This window comes from Alternaria viburni, assembly GCF_023758015.1.
Source record: "Alternaria viburni strain BMP 2772 chromosome Unknown scaffold_6, whole genome shotgun sequence".
NCBI classification, from domain to species: domain Eukaryota; kingdom Fungi; phylum Ascomycota; class Dothideomycetes; order Pleosporales; family Pleosporaceae; genus Alternaria; species Alternaria viburni.
The window spans coordinates 1,058,261-1,074,027 of NW_026055775.1; the positions used below are offsets into that span (position 1 = coordinate 1,058,261).

Consider the following 15,767-nt stretch of genomic DNA (forward strand, 5'->3'; position numbering starts at 1 on the left):
ATTGTTAACAAAGTTGAGGGTCGGTCAAGCAATAAAGTATCGATGTAGGTATGTCTACTGTTCTCGAGATAGTTTGCTATAGGCCTGGATGTAGTGGTCTTTGTTGTAGCGTGATCATGTAGAGTAGGGCATTGGTAATCGGCCGGGCTTGGTACCTCAGTCGGGGAACCTTGGAAGCGGAGTAAGTGGACGCCTTAGACGCTAACATCCGCGCGCCGATTGATCCAGGGGCCATTTTTGTGCTACAAAACATAGTGATAATAGCTCCACGGCCAGTAACATTGTTCTACAACATGTATCACAGGAATATAGGATGAGCAAGTTCAACGATTACGATACGAGTACACCAATGCGAAGAGAGCGAATAACATTGTCGTTGAGATCTATACAACGCCGTTCATGTGTACGCCCTGCGCATCTTGTTGCTGTACCGTAAGCATCTGCCTTGCCCGGTCAATCCTCTCCTTTGTCATGATGTAGCTCTTGGGGATGTCTCCCTTCTGAACCATCTCCTCGTGCACAGCGGTCAGGTCCTTGCCGTCGCTTTCGCCCAGTACCATGTCGACAACTGCCTTGCCGCATAATGTACCATTTGGCATACCGTGTCCTGTGTATCCGCCGGCCAGCCATAAGCCGTCTCTGTCGGGCACCTTGCCCACCCATGGGTGGTCGTCACGAGAATATCCCATGATTCCAGTCCACTGTGCCGCAGCCTTAAGCTCATGTAAGCCCTCAGTTTGCCCTCCCAAGTTCAAGACCTTCAACAGCGCACCGCGGAGATACGCAGCGGAGCCTTCGTCAATCACGCTGTCATCCGAGATGCCTATGCTTGGGAAGTTTCCAGCTCCGCGGCCGCCACCAAACATCAAGTGACCACTGGGATTTGGAACGCCCTCGAATGGGCGCTGGATGAGATAGTCGTCGTTGTTCTCCGGTTGACCTAGAGCTCCAACCATGCCGTACGAGTCGGGGAGAAGGGTCGATCCTTCAGGTGGGAAAAGGGCTGACATCTCCCCACGACAGGGCACGATGAGATCGGCGAAGTGAGGTAAGATGGCTGATGTGTAACCGTTCGTTGCGAGGATGACGGTCTTGCTGCTAATGGTACCGCGGGGTGTGTGGAGGGTGTGCGTGCCATCTGATGAGGTAATCTCGGTGACGGGAGTCTTAGTCTGTAGGTTGAGCCGGCCAGTCTTGATGAGCTTCTTGAGAACAAATGTGACTAGCTTGTATGGCCATAAACTCGCAGCTCCTTCACTCAGCGTCGCTCCGACACAGTCGGGCGAGACGCGATGCTTCTTCAGCTCCTCCTTGTCCTTGATAATGGTGACGTGGCGTGCGATCTCCGGTGCGATCTCCCGGAGATGCTCAATTTCCTTCTCAGCCTCCTTCATCGCTCCTTCAGTCCAGAATGTGCGGCAGCCGGTAACGTCTCGCCACTCGCAAGGGACGCCATTATCTTGGATGTAGGACTTGACTGCGGCGACGTTCTTGAGTTCAAATTCAGCGACGTCGCTGCTTCGGTCGAAGAGGAGAGGTTGGCAGTGACCACCGTTCTGTTTGCGCGACCGTCAGCAAGTGTGCGCCATATGTTTTGTTCGATTTGAATATGAAGAATAGACACGGTCGTCTTACCCTTCCTGTAGCGCCCCAGCATGCCTCTCGGGCCTCGAGCAGGACAACGCTCTTGCCAGCAGCCCTTTCGTCTTCCGAAAGATATCTCGCAGCACTTGCGCCGGTTATACCAGATCCCACGATGACGATGTCAGCCTCGGCGGGCAACTCCTCTGTCGTACAATGGCCCAGTAGAAACTCATTCGGCTCGCTGTGCCAGAAAGAGTCTGACGAAGTAGGCGTTGGAAGCGTGGCGCGTTCGTGCTTCATAGTGGGTTCGAGGATTGGGGAAGGCAGCGGAGGGAGATTTGGAGATTCGGGACGGATTGCGATCAACTCTTAAATACGTGAACTGTTAGGTGCCAGCACTGAAGGACAAGGGGATGCGGTGTGACGAACGATACTCCCCCGGGCTCGGAATGCGTATATTTGTACCGAACGATGATCAACCTCAAGGCGGCGTGACTGAGGGGTGGTGGGTCATCCTTCGGGGTTCGACGCAGCAGCTTAGGCTACCTGGGGCATCATGTCGTTACTCCGATGATAGGACATGGCGACGAGGGGATTCCGAACGACGCGTATCAATTGTCGATATCATCGTCGCGTGTTTGTCGCGAGTATCGCAGAAGCACAGAGCACAGGAAGACATGAAGGTACTCACTGCAGCGGTGAGATCGTTTGGTACCTGGTACATGGCATGGCAGGTGCGGGACCGGAGCAGACGCCGCGAGTCAGTAGGGCTGATTATGTAAAGAAGCTGCGCAAATCCACTCCGAACTCTCTGACATGCTATACCATCTTTACTAGCATCGAACGACTCTGTTGTTTGGTTTTGGTACCAAGGTATGGTTCAACGTGGAGCCGCGCCACTCTAGCATGCGAGCACATCTGACAAACGTGGCATCACGGCATGCGACACATGGCGTTCGATACGGTAACGTCAAATCGCATGCTTAAAGCTAATGTACAACCAAGGTAATGACAGTAAGAACGCGAGTGAAGATAGCGACAACAACGCCGCGATCTGCCCAGTTGCCCTGCTCGCCTCCCAGTAAACCCGCTAACCTCGAGACAAATCCGTTCAGCCATATCATTATCGACCTTCGTAACGTTCGTCAAACGCTGCCAGACACCCGCTAGCGAGCGTCGTACCGCCAGCAGTACTATCAGCCAACCATACTGCTTACTTCCGTCGTTGAACCAGCTCTTTTGCCGAAGCAGTCAGCGAGTACCCGTTGAACAGCCAGTCGTTCGAATGCCGTCCTTTCCATGGGTCGCTTCCGCTTGTGCTTCGCCGACCTGCAGCCTGTATGCTAGGTCTGTCACCCTGTACCGGTCCTGCGGTTGGTCGTGTCGGGCTGACAGGGCTTGTAGCGGAAGCATGCCTTTGTGAGTAAGGTGCTTGCTCGGGTGGCATGACCATGGGCGACTTGGAGCGTTTGCGAGACGTGGCTCCACGAGAGCGACTCCGTGAGCGACCGCGGATGCGTGCTGAAATGGCACCGAAGAAAGACGCCTCGGTCGGCGAAGCTGTTGCGCGAGCTGTGGGTGATGCTGGAGAATAGGGTGGAGATGTTTGACCCGACGACGACCGTGACTTTTGCGAATCGACAGTGTTTGTTCGGATTGGTGGCGGCATGGGCTGATTGTGGGAAGTCATGTTGATAGCCTCACAAATAGATCAAGAGATGTTTGTAGAGTCGTATTCGTCTCTACGTATGAGAGTAGCAGCGTATCGCAGGCGAAGATGACGAAGGATGACTGCAGAGGCCAGGTGTGAGGCTCAAAGGTCAGGCTGTCAGCACACTATATAATACCTACGCCGCAAAACATCCTCGTCATTTCCTTTCATGTGTGTCCTCAGCACATACTTGGCGCATATGGCAGCTCAATCAAGATGTCGGTGACTTGTTACAATCTCGCAACATGGCGTCCAATCAGACGCCTTAAACTTCAGGCGGGGCCTCCAGTTCGCCATGTTCCTCAGGTGAGCTCACCGACTCCCCACTTCGGAGCGAGCGTCTGAAGCCCCGCAGTGCACTGCAAAGCCAACGCATCCAGCCGAAGAGCCAGACCATCAGAGGCTCCGATGGCGATATAGGGCTAGCCGCAAGCCAATCAATGCAGATGATATGCCTCTGAACCATGATTTTGGGGTCACCGGTTTTGAGGGGTGCGAAGGCTTGTCCCCGCCAGAGTGGTTAGGTCGCGCTCTTTGGAGCTTGTCTGTGCAATCAATGTGCCAGCTACTACTTCTCTATCCAGCACGCTGGTAACGTCGGAGTAGAGCGAGATCATCAACAGCTGTTACGCAATGTTGCGTTGAAGTGACACGGAGCTGCAAAGTCCCGCAGGAATTCGTGTGTCCTCCAGGACGGCACCGTACGTGTTATCAGTCCAGTATGTGAGCTGAACTGATATGCATGTCTCATGTCAAAAAACAAGCTCTCGAGTACCAAGCAATAGCTCTAGGCCTGTCCACTTTAATGGCCTGTGTTGCTACCTAATCAGCTACAAGTCAGAAGCGAGATGGTCCTTGATAACAAAGGCAGCACCCCGCACTGTGATGTCGCACCCAAGAATTTAGCCAGCTCTAGGCCTGCAGCACACACTTAGCGATAGCGGGTTGAAGGTACTCTGTAGAGCACTTTGAGAATATCCCAATAGAGTTTCATCACCAAAACTGTCAAAAAAAAAGTTCGTCCTCTGCAGTCATGTCGCAAAGGCGGATCCAGACTTCGAGAACGCAAAAAAAGTAGTCAACGTTGCAATCGTGAGAAGGAGCTGTGCATCCTCCGGGAGCTATTGTATGTTAGTGATGTGTTGGTGATGTAGGATGTGGAATAGAACGTACTCGAACCCGGGCCAATTGCTTGGAAGGCAATTATCCTACCGTTGGACCAAGAATGCTTGATGGAAAATCGAGCAAATCTATCATTAATATTCTTAGCGATGATGTCGGGACTCATGAGTGGTGCGTCTCGACACGTCGAACATCGCATTGCTGGAAGCTGCAATTGAACCCCGCTCTCGCTTCGACTCAGCTTTCTCCATTTGCTAAACGCCCCACTTCATGCAACACTAATTCCCGCTCGCGAAGTCTTGCCTTGTCGATAGTTAGCTCCATGTATTGTTCGAATTGGCAGCCGTTCTAAAATCTGATGTGGGATCTTTGAAGGGAACGACCAACAAGTGGACGTCAACAATCAACGAGTCCCCACTTTCTCAGCTCAACCACATTGGAACCAGCACATATTCTATACACAGACACTAGGTAATTTGATGCAAGACTTCTCATTGAATCCTACATACACATCTACTGACTCGATCATCCCTCTCTAACTACTTCTCGATACATCTTGAACACAATGAAATTATTTACAGAAGAACAGGAATTTACTGCGCAGCGCGGCGCTGGCTCATTCCACTACGCCTGGAGTAGCCAGTCTGGGTGTTACCGTAGCTCTCAGCAGGGGCAGGGGTGTATGCGGCAGGAACAACAGGAGTAGCGGAAGGCTTGTCGCTCTCGCAAGGGGTAGAGGTGGCGCCAGCGGGGTATGCGTTCTCGTAGACAGGAGTGGAAGTCGGTTGGACGGGAGTCGGGGTCGACTGTATAGAGGAAGAGCAAGGAGTTGAGGAAGCCTGGCTGTAGACCTCAGTGCTGGTGGACGAAGACTCGGCTGGGCTGGGGGTAGCCTGGCTGTAGACCGGGGCGCTGTAGACGGATGAGCTGGCGGGTGTGACGGATGCGGTGCTGCTCTCGCAAGGAGTAGAGCTGGCGCTCGCGGGGTAGTGCTCTACAGGAGTGGACGCAGGGTAAGGCTTGGTAGAGATGGTGGAGAGAGTCGACTTGACGTTCTCGCCGTAGCCGTTGTTGCCGTTGTATGAGGGCTTGGAGTAGACAGCGGCGGGGGTAGAAGCGCTGTAGCTGGAGGACTTGGCAGGTGTGACGGATGCGGTGCTGCTCTCGCAAGGGGTAGAGCTGGCAACGGCAGACGAATCAGTGCCATAGGCAGGAGCAGAGCTGACGGCAGCGGGGGTGAAAGCGCTGTAGACGGACGATGAAGCAGGGGTAACGGAAGCAGTGCTGCTCTCGCAGGGGGTGGAGCTGGCCATCACTGATGAATCAGTGCCGTAAGCAGGGGTGGACTCCGGGTGTGGGTACTCCTTGGTGGAGACGGTGGCCATGGTAGACTTTTCGTTGTTGCCATAGGCGTTGCCGCCGTTGTAGGATGGCTTGGAGTAGACACCGGCGGGAGTGGAAGCTGGGTAAGACTCCTGAACCGAAGATGAGGAGTGGCCCTTAGCTGGACCGGCAGGGTAAGAGGGGTAGTTGTGCTCGTCCTCAGTAGGCTTCTTGGGGTAAGAAGGAGTGGAAGCTGGGTAGGCCTCGTGAACTGAGGATGAGTGTCCGTTCATGGGACCGGCGGGGTACGAGGGGTACTTGTTGTCACCCTCAGTAGGCTGCTTGGGAGTAGCAGATGGCTTGTTGTGGCCGTATGAGTTGTCGTGAGCGGGAGCGGAGGCGGAGGTAGGGTAGGCCGCATGACCGCTGCTCTTCGCAGGTGCTGAGGTGGCCTCGTGCTTCTTGGTCTGCTCGTACTCGCAAGTGTAGGCTTGTCCAGGCTTGGTGATGGTGACAGTCTGAGCTTCATGGTGGTAGACACCCGCCTCGTAGTGCTTAGCGGTGGGGTATGCGACCTCGGTGTCGTGGTCGTAGACGGTGGTAGTGGGCTTCGCGACCTCGTAGTTGCCGGTGGTGGAGGCATAGATTGTGGTGTGCTTGATCACTGTCTCGGTGACAGTCTTGCCACCGTTGACCTTTGTCTCGTAGGCACCGTAAGCGGCAGTGATGTAGCCGGTCTGCTTGGCTTCGACGTACTGGCCTCCGTAGGTGCAGGTCTCGCCGGCCTTCGCAGTCTTGGTGGCCTCAGCTGGGTAAGTGACAGGGTGCTCAACCGTGACGTCCTTGCTTGGGACAGTGTAGACGCCGGGCTTCTCGTAAGTGGTGACCTCAGGCTTAGGTGTGCCGTAAGAGTACTCGTGGACGTACTCAGACCATTTTCCGCCCTTGTACTCCTTGACGTTGACGGGCTGCTTCTGCTCGCCCTCCTTGTAAAGGCCGGAACCGGGGTATCCGGGAAGTGCGTGAGGACCGAGTTGGTTGTATGGGACTGACTCAATCTTCTCGTACAGCTCGTACCAGCAGCCATCAGTACCGTTCTTGGAGGCAAGGCCGGTGGGAGCTGCGTAGCCGCTTGTTGCAGTAGCGGAGTGGGTGATGGTCTTCTTGGTGTGGTAGACAACAACGGGCTGCGCGGTCTTGGTGATGGTAGCGTAGTTGTTGTCGTAGTCCTTGATGACAGTTGATACGTAGGCATCCTCATCCCACTTGGCGCAGTCCTTACCACCATAGGCGGGGGACACACATGTGGGGTACGGCTGATGTTGAGTGGTCACGGTGACAGGCTGCTTGCCATAGCCTGGCACGATAGTCGTGTATCCGATGGGCTTTGCGGAGGTGCTTGGCTTGACGACGGAGCTGGACTCTGCTTGCGCACCGTATCCACCGTAGGCCTCGTGGGCAGCGGCAGTGGCAACGAAGATGAGTGCGTACTTCATGGTAATGGTGGGTGTTGTTAAAATTAGATATTAGATGTAATAAGATCGTGTATAACGAATGACTGGGGTGAGATAATATAAGAAAAAAGAGTGTAGGAAAGAGGTGTTGATGATTAGAGAGAAGATGTGGATGAGTATATGGACTGCGAGACACCGTCGTTCATATATACTCACCCAGTGGGCAGATTGGTCTGAGAGACACACGCCCCTGAGATACTGGGACGGTAGAGTCTGCCGCTCGCTTGCTTACTTGGTACCCTGAATCCGAGGGTATTGAGCTCTAGAATGCGACACGTGCGCAATGCATGAGCATACCGTTCGTTAGAGGTCGACCCAAATGTACATACGGATACGAAGTACAAGCGTCGGAGTTATACAGTACCATTTGAGCCGATCTATCGTGAGCTGCACGAAGTCTGAAAGGAAGGGCATTGTCGAGATCTTGAACGCAGTCATGCAGAAGTCCTCTAGTTGACACTTGTGAGACTCTGCCTTACTAGAAGTTCGCTCACCGAGTTTTCAAACGTACTTTTATGCGTGCTGAACCCTTCAACGGCGGACCAGGAGGAGGAGTAAGGGTACTGTTTGAGTGGGCCTTTCCCGACTTGGCAGAAAGCTTGATACCCCGGCATACGCTGTCAAAGGTGAGCTTGTCTGTAGGCGTCTAAGGTAAGAATGGTAAATGTGCTTCCAGTATCCAATAAGATCCCGATGTCTATTTTAACACTTCATTCTAGACCTTGTGGTCATTGCGTGTCCAATAGCGTGGTTTTCGAAAAGATCCCGTCCTCTTGACGCACGTTCAGTTCGGCTGATCATTGACCGTCAGAGCGAAGCTCGTGTAAGCCGTCGAGCACCTGGGTAGTAGAGTCAGCTTGCGGAAGTAGAGTGAGTCGGAATGAGAACAGTGAAGCAAACCTTGCGGCGAATGCGCCCATACCCGCTTCTCAAGAGTACCTCATCTGTTTCTGTCCCCAGCATACCAGATGTGCTCATGAAACGCATAGATATGCCGTACGCTGGTCTTGCATTCTGCCCGACTGTTCATGACCCAGACGTTCGTGGTGTTCGCCAAAGAACAGACCACTTCAGGGGCTGCGCCACAGCTGCACTCGCACTAGCGCTTCCTCTTTTGTCGAAATAGCGCCCAACCATCCGTACACGGAGATATCAGACCAGCCACGCGAAGCTATGAAGCCGTCGCAAAGTGGGCCCTGAAGCACGTACTTGCTCCACTACACTATGAACGCTTCATAGAGACGCAGATGCAAGCTCAACGGGTCGACGCAGTTGTGCCAGTAGGGTCGAGGTTGCGATTGAGACACGTTCGACGAAGGAATCCTGGATGAAGGCCGTCAATGCAGAACATCATATAGACGTCGCATATGTTCTCGGTGTTACTTTTGGCCAGCAACAAAGTCTTTCCCATTTACCCTACCAATTCTCTCGCAGCTCCCAATCGGCCTCAGCCGACTACACTGTCATCCAAGCCCGCTCCCCAAACTCTCTTCGTATCCACCGTGTCTGGTATCAGCTCCTTCTGTTGGCATTGCTGCACATCTTGACTATATAGGGAGCTGCGCGAGACTTGCAAACCACCTATGATCGACAACAAGAGACTATCAGCTACTGTATCTGACAGCCTCGGAGGCGCCAAGGACCAAGGCAAAGTCAGTGTCGAACGTATCGCAACGGAGGCGCTTGGTCATGTTCGAACCAGCTAGGCAAGTCGAAAGGGTATCTGTGTTGACTGTTCGTGATCAGCAAGTTGCAGACAAAGTCATTCCAGGCTCCATCGGCTGCGACCCGTCGGAGCGAGCGTTCGCTGCCCACACACTCTGCCAGATATCCGACTCCACATGTCATGTAGAGTCTCTTGATAATACCATCAACATACTAGGACGCTTGAGATGTCCTTGATGTTTTCCGTAAGCGCAATGAGGCTCGGTGCTACCTGCTATCCCTTTTTCGACCATATCGAGCCCGTCTCCCGAAGCTGAGGGGGTAAGTCGATGCGACGGGTCAAGATCAATGAGTAAAGAATCATCAACCAAAGACGGTCAGCCTAGTGTGTGCTCTACCGATTGTATGTCCTCGTTGCCGACTCCGGAAGCAATTTTGACACGGGAAGAGACGCGACACATAGCCAAATGTTATTCACTTTGATGGGCTTGGCGATGTTGACGTGCCATGAGGCTGTAGTTTCAGACGATGTCTTGCAGTGTTTGGAGATCTGACACCATTAGTGGCTTGGCAGAACCGCTGCAGCAAGCAGTGGCAGCCGAACGTTGCCTCGACGCAATCAGTACCAGCACCTCCATCAAACGGCGCTCCCGCATTCACTCAGCTTGCCACTGCGTACAACAATGCCATGCCGAATTCCTGCGTTCCCGCGCAGCAGCAGATCTTCGTTGCCGGCTGCTTACCCGCCATAGCCGAATGGCTGCTACAGACCAGTAACTACCAAAATCGCGTGTGCTTCACTGTGATGTGTGCTCCTAGCCTCCAAGCCTACGCATACTCAGTAACTAAAGGCGTTGACATACGTACGCGTTTCATCTTGCAGCGACGCCAGCATAAGCACTTAGCTGCATTAGCTGAAGGCGCAGTCGGCGAAACCTCCGCTAGGCGCGATTGGCATCATGTCAGGCGTCCACCAGTCTGCCCTGGCAGTAGCAGGCACCTTAACCATGACATCTCTCGAAATCGTCAAACCCCAAGATTCCATTTCAATCTCGAGATCCAAGATCACCAACACGTGTTTCTTTCCTTGGCCACTTCCTCATCGATGCATTCAGCCAATCCCATATGACGCTCTCCTCCCTTCTTAACCACAGTCGTCCCGCTTTTGCGCTACTCACCGACGCGCACTCACCATGAGCGAAAGCAGGCGCAGTTCCATATCCAGCGTATGGTCTGACGACAACCAAGCCCCGTGTTCGCGGTATTCCCTTCCAAGAGCCTCTTCTCGGTTCTGGAAATACGCCACATTGCTTATTCTAGGCTTCGCTGCTATTGTCCTCTTCTCGACAAAATCATCGGTTTCGAGCAAAATCCTACCAACACATGTTCCGCATCTTGGTTCCGTTCCCACTTCGTCTGCACCCGCGCTGTCATCACAGTCTTCCCCACGCATCGGCAAAGTAACTGCCTCATTCGGGCCGGAAGATCCCGTCTACGAAGCCGGCATCGCTTCTCACCAGGTTCACAATGACCTCCACGGATACCCTGAGTTCATACTCCGCGAACGCATGCTGCCTGGTCTTTGGTCCAAACATGCCTTCCTCCTCGCGATTCTTGGAGCCGAACTTGCCAAGCCAGCTGCGGAACGGTTGGAGTGGCTTTTCTGGCATGACCGCGATACGATTCTGATGAATCCCAATGTTCCGTTGCAAGTCTTCTTGCCCCCAGACCAAAAGATCAATTTGGTGGTGACGAATGATCGACATGGTCTTAACAACGGCGTCTTCCTCATTAAAGTAAACGAGTGGGCGATACGTCTCTTCTCGGCAGCATTGAGCCTGAAGGAGTATAATCCTGATATACAGTTGAAGTATAGTGAGCAAAGTGCTATGGAAGAGACTATCAAACGTGTATGTGGAAAGCTCGTTCACGTTTTACTTACTGCATCAACTAATCATCGTGCGACTCACAGCCATACTTCTCTTCCGCCGTTGCCTACGTGCCCCAAAGGTGGTTCAATGGCTTCCCACCAAATCCAGACAAGCCTGGCAAACCATCACTAGCCCGTCCTGGATCTCTACTCATCCACTTCGCTTCAAATCGAGACGGAAAGCGTCCGGAGAGGATGGCTTACTGGAGCGATATAGCGCGGAGTAAGGCGAGTGAGTGGACGAAAGCGTTCAATGAGACGGGCTACCCAGCTGAGATAGAAGAGTATTGGGCGAGGTTGGGTAAGGGAGAGGATGTTGTGGCTTTGTGTAAGGACATTGGAGGCAGGGTCTGGAGTTGACGATCTTTTCAGCGTTGGTGCCGTGGTTGTAATCTTCCACATGAGTAGATCGATAGGTCTTCTGATTCAAACGAACATCAATAAAACAACAGGGTATAACCTTCCCCTTTCCATACCGTCCTCCTGAACGCCTAACCAAAGTCATCCACCTTCTCCTACTTGACACTCATTTCCAAACCCCCATCTCTGCCCTCGTTGACACGCATGATACTGCTCCGCATAGCCGACCTCGTGTTCTCCTTATCACTATCCCCACCTCTCTCCAGTCTCTCCCAGAGACCACCATTACCCGGCGGCCCCGAACTGAGACTCTCCCTAACATCGACCGCAGAGTCTATTATACCTAGACCCTGCACCCGCGACCCTAGGTCTTCGATAACATCGTGGTGCCTCGCCTTCTTAGCTTTGTACAGCGTCTGCTCTACAGAGCCAGGGAGGTATATACGCTTAGCGCCTAAGGTGCGCTTAATATCCTCAAGAAGAACTTCCATGGGGCAAATGTAAGCGATCTTGTTCTTTTGGCAAAAGGCAAGCACATGGCCGACGACTTTGTGGTGACCGTTTTGTACGACCCAGGCTCCGCTGTCGCCGCCGATGCCGAAGCCGCCAGCGACGTGCCACGAGCGGGAGAAGGATTTGCGGTGGTAGATGCGGACGGCGGACATGACGCTGCTGACCATGCCCGGTTGGAGGCCGGTGGTGCGGCCGAAGCAGTGTACGGACATGCCACCGAGGGTGGATGCGGGGGCTACGCCGTTGGGGTATTCGTCCTCTTCGGGGGTGTAAGTGCGGCGGTTGACTGGCTTCTCCAGCTTGGAGGCTATGGCGCGTTGTTCCGGCGTCATGGAGCCCAGGCAGAAGCGGCGACCTCCTTGGCAAACGTTATATGGCTGGAGGCGGTCTTCCCTGAGCTTGAGGAGCGCCCAGTCGATTTCGTGGAGGATGCCGTCGCGCTTCCACCGGCGGATGCCGGAAGAGGCGTGAACATGGCCTAGTTCGTGCGAGGAGAGATGGTCGTCGTCGCGATCTTCTTCGCAGGGGAAGAAGTCAGCGCCCACGTCATCGATGGCTGGTTGTGTGATCTTTATCTCCTCGCCTTCGCCTGGCGCTATGCCGTCAATGTCGCCCATGGTTGCGTGTGAAATATGAGAATCTGCCATATCTGAAATGGGATTAGCGCTTGTAACTTGTGTGCAGTGTCGGATCGGCATACCCTCCGCAGATTCATCGTCAGACTCAAGCTCACTGTCAGAGAAGTCGAACGAATCAAGGTCAGCGTCGTCTTCCTCGCTCTTTATGTCCTCATCGTCTGATAGTTCAAGATCCCACATTCCAGCGGGCTCATCCGATTCTAGATGAAGATCTGGTTGCGCACCCATACCCATTAACCAAGGGTTGTTCGCTGCGCTGGACAGCATCACATCGCTCGGAGAAGGGCTATCGGGCTCTTCGCCAACGTCGTCTTCGTCTTCGGACGGTATGTCGAGTAGGTGATGGACACTCATGCCCAATGGCTCATCGTCAACCAGAATGACCCCACCATAGGATACCGGAGGCAGATGTTCACCGTTGAACGCTCCAATGGAAGCCCCGCATAATGGGCGATCCTGATGGTAAGGGTTCATCACAGCCATGTCCGCATCGTAGGAGTCGGTATTCATCATGGATCGATGCGGTGGCCTAGTTCGGCGCGACGAACGGCTCATCTTGGACCGCCTGATCTTTCCCCTCCGGACCTTGAGGTCATATGTGTTCTCGTCAAAGCGGAAGCGACGGCTGAGAATGGCCTTGACCTTTGCCACACTAGTACAGGTAACAAACACAGTAGGCTTGGCTTTCTCTAGTACTTCTCCGATGGCGACGAGATCAATGCTAACAGTCTCTTCGGAATCCTTGAGCGCCCGTTCTATTAGACGCTCAAGGCGGGGCAACATGGATGAGTGCCACTCTTCCACGATCTCAGGTGTGAATTTGACTGGGAAGAGACGTAGCTTCGGTCGAGGAGTCGGCTCTATATCGGTCTCGATCTGTATAGACGAAGTGACGTAGCTTTCACTCGAATTTACAGTTCTACTCTGAATCTCTGGCTCAGGTGTTGGGTAACCAAGAGTAGCTTGTGGCCAGTGTCGCAGTCCGTCACTAACAAGGGCCGAGACGGTGGTATTACTGCGTTTCTGCTTGGTCTGGCGCCAAGCCTTTTGGATGATGGTGATCTTGTCTTTGTAGTCTTGTAGCGTTGTGCATCCATTAGAGGGGGCGCGCGACTGTCGCCATGCACGCTGAATCGTTGAAGCGGCAGTCGCCACGCGCTCTCTGTACAGCGAAGAGTTATCGCTTGGGTCTTGTGAATTTGGCGGGGTTGCGACGAGAGTGCCTGATTCATCTAGAGGATCTTTCTGTTCCCACTCCATCTCCGATGCTTCTTCTTTAGGGCTCATCATACGAAGACTTTCTGAGATGCTCTTCCGGATGGAGTGTTGCGAGCTCCGTGATGGATTACGAGCCAATGAAAGATCTGGTGACTTCTTTGAGAGAGACTTGGTCCTTTCCAAGGCTTGTGTACCCTTCTCCAATGCCCATCGTTTTGCGCTCCTATAGGACGGACTTGACTGGCCATCGGTGACGATCTGCGGCTGGCTCGCGCTTTTGCGCTTCAACGGAGATGCTTGCTGCACTGGTGTAGCGCCCGGTCTCAATTCGCTTAAGTCAAATCCGGGCTCCGACTCATCCAGCATGCAGCAGCGTTGCAGTCTGGTTAGAATGCGAGTGTACACCTGCGGGACATCGATCGCATTGTCGCCCTTGACATCCGCTGCCCAGAAGCAGTCGCGCACAACCTGCATGTAGGCTGTTCCGCATTTTGAAGCGAGCCTGCGGATGTACACATCTTCTATCCGTTGCTTGAAGTCGCTCAGGGTGTACTTTTGCTTCCACAGGTCAAGTAGAGGCTGCCACAATCCTATTTCGAGTAGCACCAGCCCCAAGCCATAGAGATCGAAGTTGGCATCGTACTTTTGGTCTTGACTTCCAGTGAACTTGGGATCCTCCGGATGCCGGTAGATGTTCAGTGTTGGTTTCGCCTTGTCGGTGTCGATGTCGAAGTCAGAGAATAGATCGAAGGAACATATTACAGGCGACCGCAGCGAGTATTGCAATGCTCTGCTATTCGCAGACTGCCTTTTGCTCTTCTTGAAGACCATAATGTTGCTGCTATTGACGTCTTGGTGGAGAAAATTGTCGCCGTGGATTTTGCTAAAGGTCAAGGCGAGCGTGAAAGCTAGACGAAAGCGGTCCTCAAGTGGCGGGGTGGCACTGTTGGGATTGTGCAAAGACTTGGAGCCCGTCTGCAATACACTGAGCAGCGTTACTGGTTTGAGCTCCTCGACTGGCTTGTGGGAATCGGCTGGCCCTGAGTAGACTGAGGTGGGCAACTCGAAGACCAGGCCAAAGCGCGGCTGCTTTGGATCTTCGAAATAGCCAAGGCACTTGAGGGTCCCGTGGAAGGACTGGTTGTTGGAAAGCTTTGTCAGTATTGACAGAAGGCTCTCAAGGCGCTGCGTGGATGGAGAAACTCCAGTGAGACGGTAGGCGGGGTCGTAGCACGCGTAGTCGATCAGAACGCAAGTCTCTATGTTCCTGCTGCCATCCGTCTTCCAGGGGTTAGTGGAACTGTGGCGAGACCGCAGGCGGCCGATGACGCGAACAGAAGTAGTTCCAACGCTCTCGTATGGCGGAGGTTCCTCGTCGGGGAGGATTAGGTCTGCAGGATCTAGCTTGGGTGGAAGATGAGATCTGGGGGTATGTGCATTCAGAGGGAAGGTGGCAGGATTGACGAGCGTCAGGTCAGAGGCGTTGTAGTCAGGCGACAAGAAGACAGGAGTTGATGTGCTGTGGTGCGGTGTAGCTTTTCCTGGACTAATACCACGCTCATTGCTTCTCTGAACTCTGCGGTTTCGTGAGAGGTCATAGAGTATGTCGATAGAGGTGGTGAGGTCCTTGATGAGATCCTCGTAACGTGACCTGTCGGCGGCCGCCCACGAGGGAAGGTCAGGCCGGCTCTTCTCTCCAGACATTGTCTTTCCCCCACCCGCAGCAGACGTGCCCGGGTGCATCTGCTCCGCCTCATCGAGGATTTCCTTGATGGTTCCGAGCACGCTTGTGACCGTCTCCGTCATGCCTGCCTCCTCGACGCTTTCGTCGATGTCGCCCTGCTTCCCCTTGGAGTTGTCGCTCCAGTCCACGCCCCATGTTATCAGCCGGTCCTTCTGTATCCTGAACTTGCGATGCAGTGCGTGCGACTCGGGCGTGTCTTTGGTATCCTGCTCGACGACGGCATCGCATGTGGTTTTGGTGTCGGAGTAGAGCTGTGTCAGGCGTCGGGGCAGTCGACTGATGGTCTCCATGGTCGCGACTGCTTCAGACGTGTCGCAACGGGTGTTCTGACGCGCGACGAGCGAGGATGAGGGGGTATTAAGTGCGCGTGTACGAAGTCATGAAGGATGTCTGCAATGCGCCTGCCTGGAAGGTAGCCGTCATGGCGCAAGACTCGTGTTCAGCG

At 53.8% G+C, this 15,767-nt stretch overlaps 5 protein-coding genes and 1 non-coding gene across 6 annotated transcripts; 1 reads left to right on the plus strand and 5 right to left on the minus strand.

Annotated features, from left to right (window-relative positions):
- Window positions 1-383: 383 nt before the first annotated feature.
- J4E79_003815 (uncharacterized protein) lies at window positions 384-1,884 on the minus strand (the record flags this gene model as incomplete). Its single annotated transcript, XM_049352706.1, has 2 exons — window positions 384-1,556; window positions 1,636-1,884. 2 exons carry the CDS (start codon window positions 1,882-1,884, stop codon window positions 384-386), a joined length of 1,422 nt encoding a protein of 473 aa, XP_049213085.1.
- A 913-nt stretch (window positions 1,885-2,797) lies between these two features.
- Window positions 2,798-3,274, minus strand: J4E79_003816 (uncharacterized protein; the record flags this gene model as incomplete). The annotated part of the gene is made up of 1 exon (XM_049352707.1): window positions 2,798-3,274. One exon carries the CDS (start codon window positions 3,272-3,274, stop codon window positions 2,798-2,800), a length of 477 nt encoding a protein of 158 aa, XP_049213086.1.
- Window positions 3,275-4,438: 1,164 nt separating this feature from the next.
- On the minus strand, window positions 4,439-4,524 carry J4E79_003817. The gene has a single exon. It is a non-coding gene; the product is annotated as a tRNA-Gly (tRNA).
- A 486-nt stretch (window positions 4,525-5,010) lies between these two features.
- Window positions 5,011-7,236, minus strand: J4E79_003818 (uncharacterized protein; the record flags this gene model as incomplete). Its single annotated transcript, XM_049352708.1, has 1 exon — window positions 5,011-7,236. The coding sequence occupies one exon, from the start codon at window positions 7,234-7,236 to the stop codon at window positions 5,011-5,013; it is 2,226 nt and encodes a 741-aa protein (XP_049213087.1).
- A 2,876-nt stretch (window positions 7,237-10,112) lies between these two features.
- On the plus strand, window positions 10,113-11,066 carry J4E79_003819 (uncharacterized protein; the record flags this gene model as incomplete). Its single annotated transcript, XM_049352709.1, has 2 exons — window positions 10,113-10,829; window positions 10,983-11,066. The coding sequence occupies 2 exons, from the start codon at window positions 10,113-10,115 to the stop codon at window positions 11,064-11,066; spliced, it is 801 nt and encodes a 266-aa protein (XP_049213088.1).
- Window positions 11,067-11,364: 298 nt separating this feature from the next.
- Window positions 11,365-15,612, minus strand: J4E79_003820 (uncharacterized protein; the record flags this gene model as incomplete). The annotated part of the gene is made up of 2 exons (XM_049352710.1): window positions 11,365-12,371; window positions 12,423-15,612. The coding sequence occupies 2 exons, from the start codon at window positions 15,610-15,612 to the stop codon at window positions 11,365-11,367; spliced, it is 4,197 nt and encodes a 1,398-aa protein (XP_049213089.1).
- Window positions 15,613-15,767: the final 155 nt, after the last annotated feature.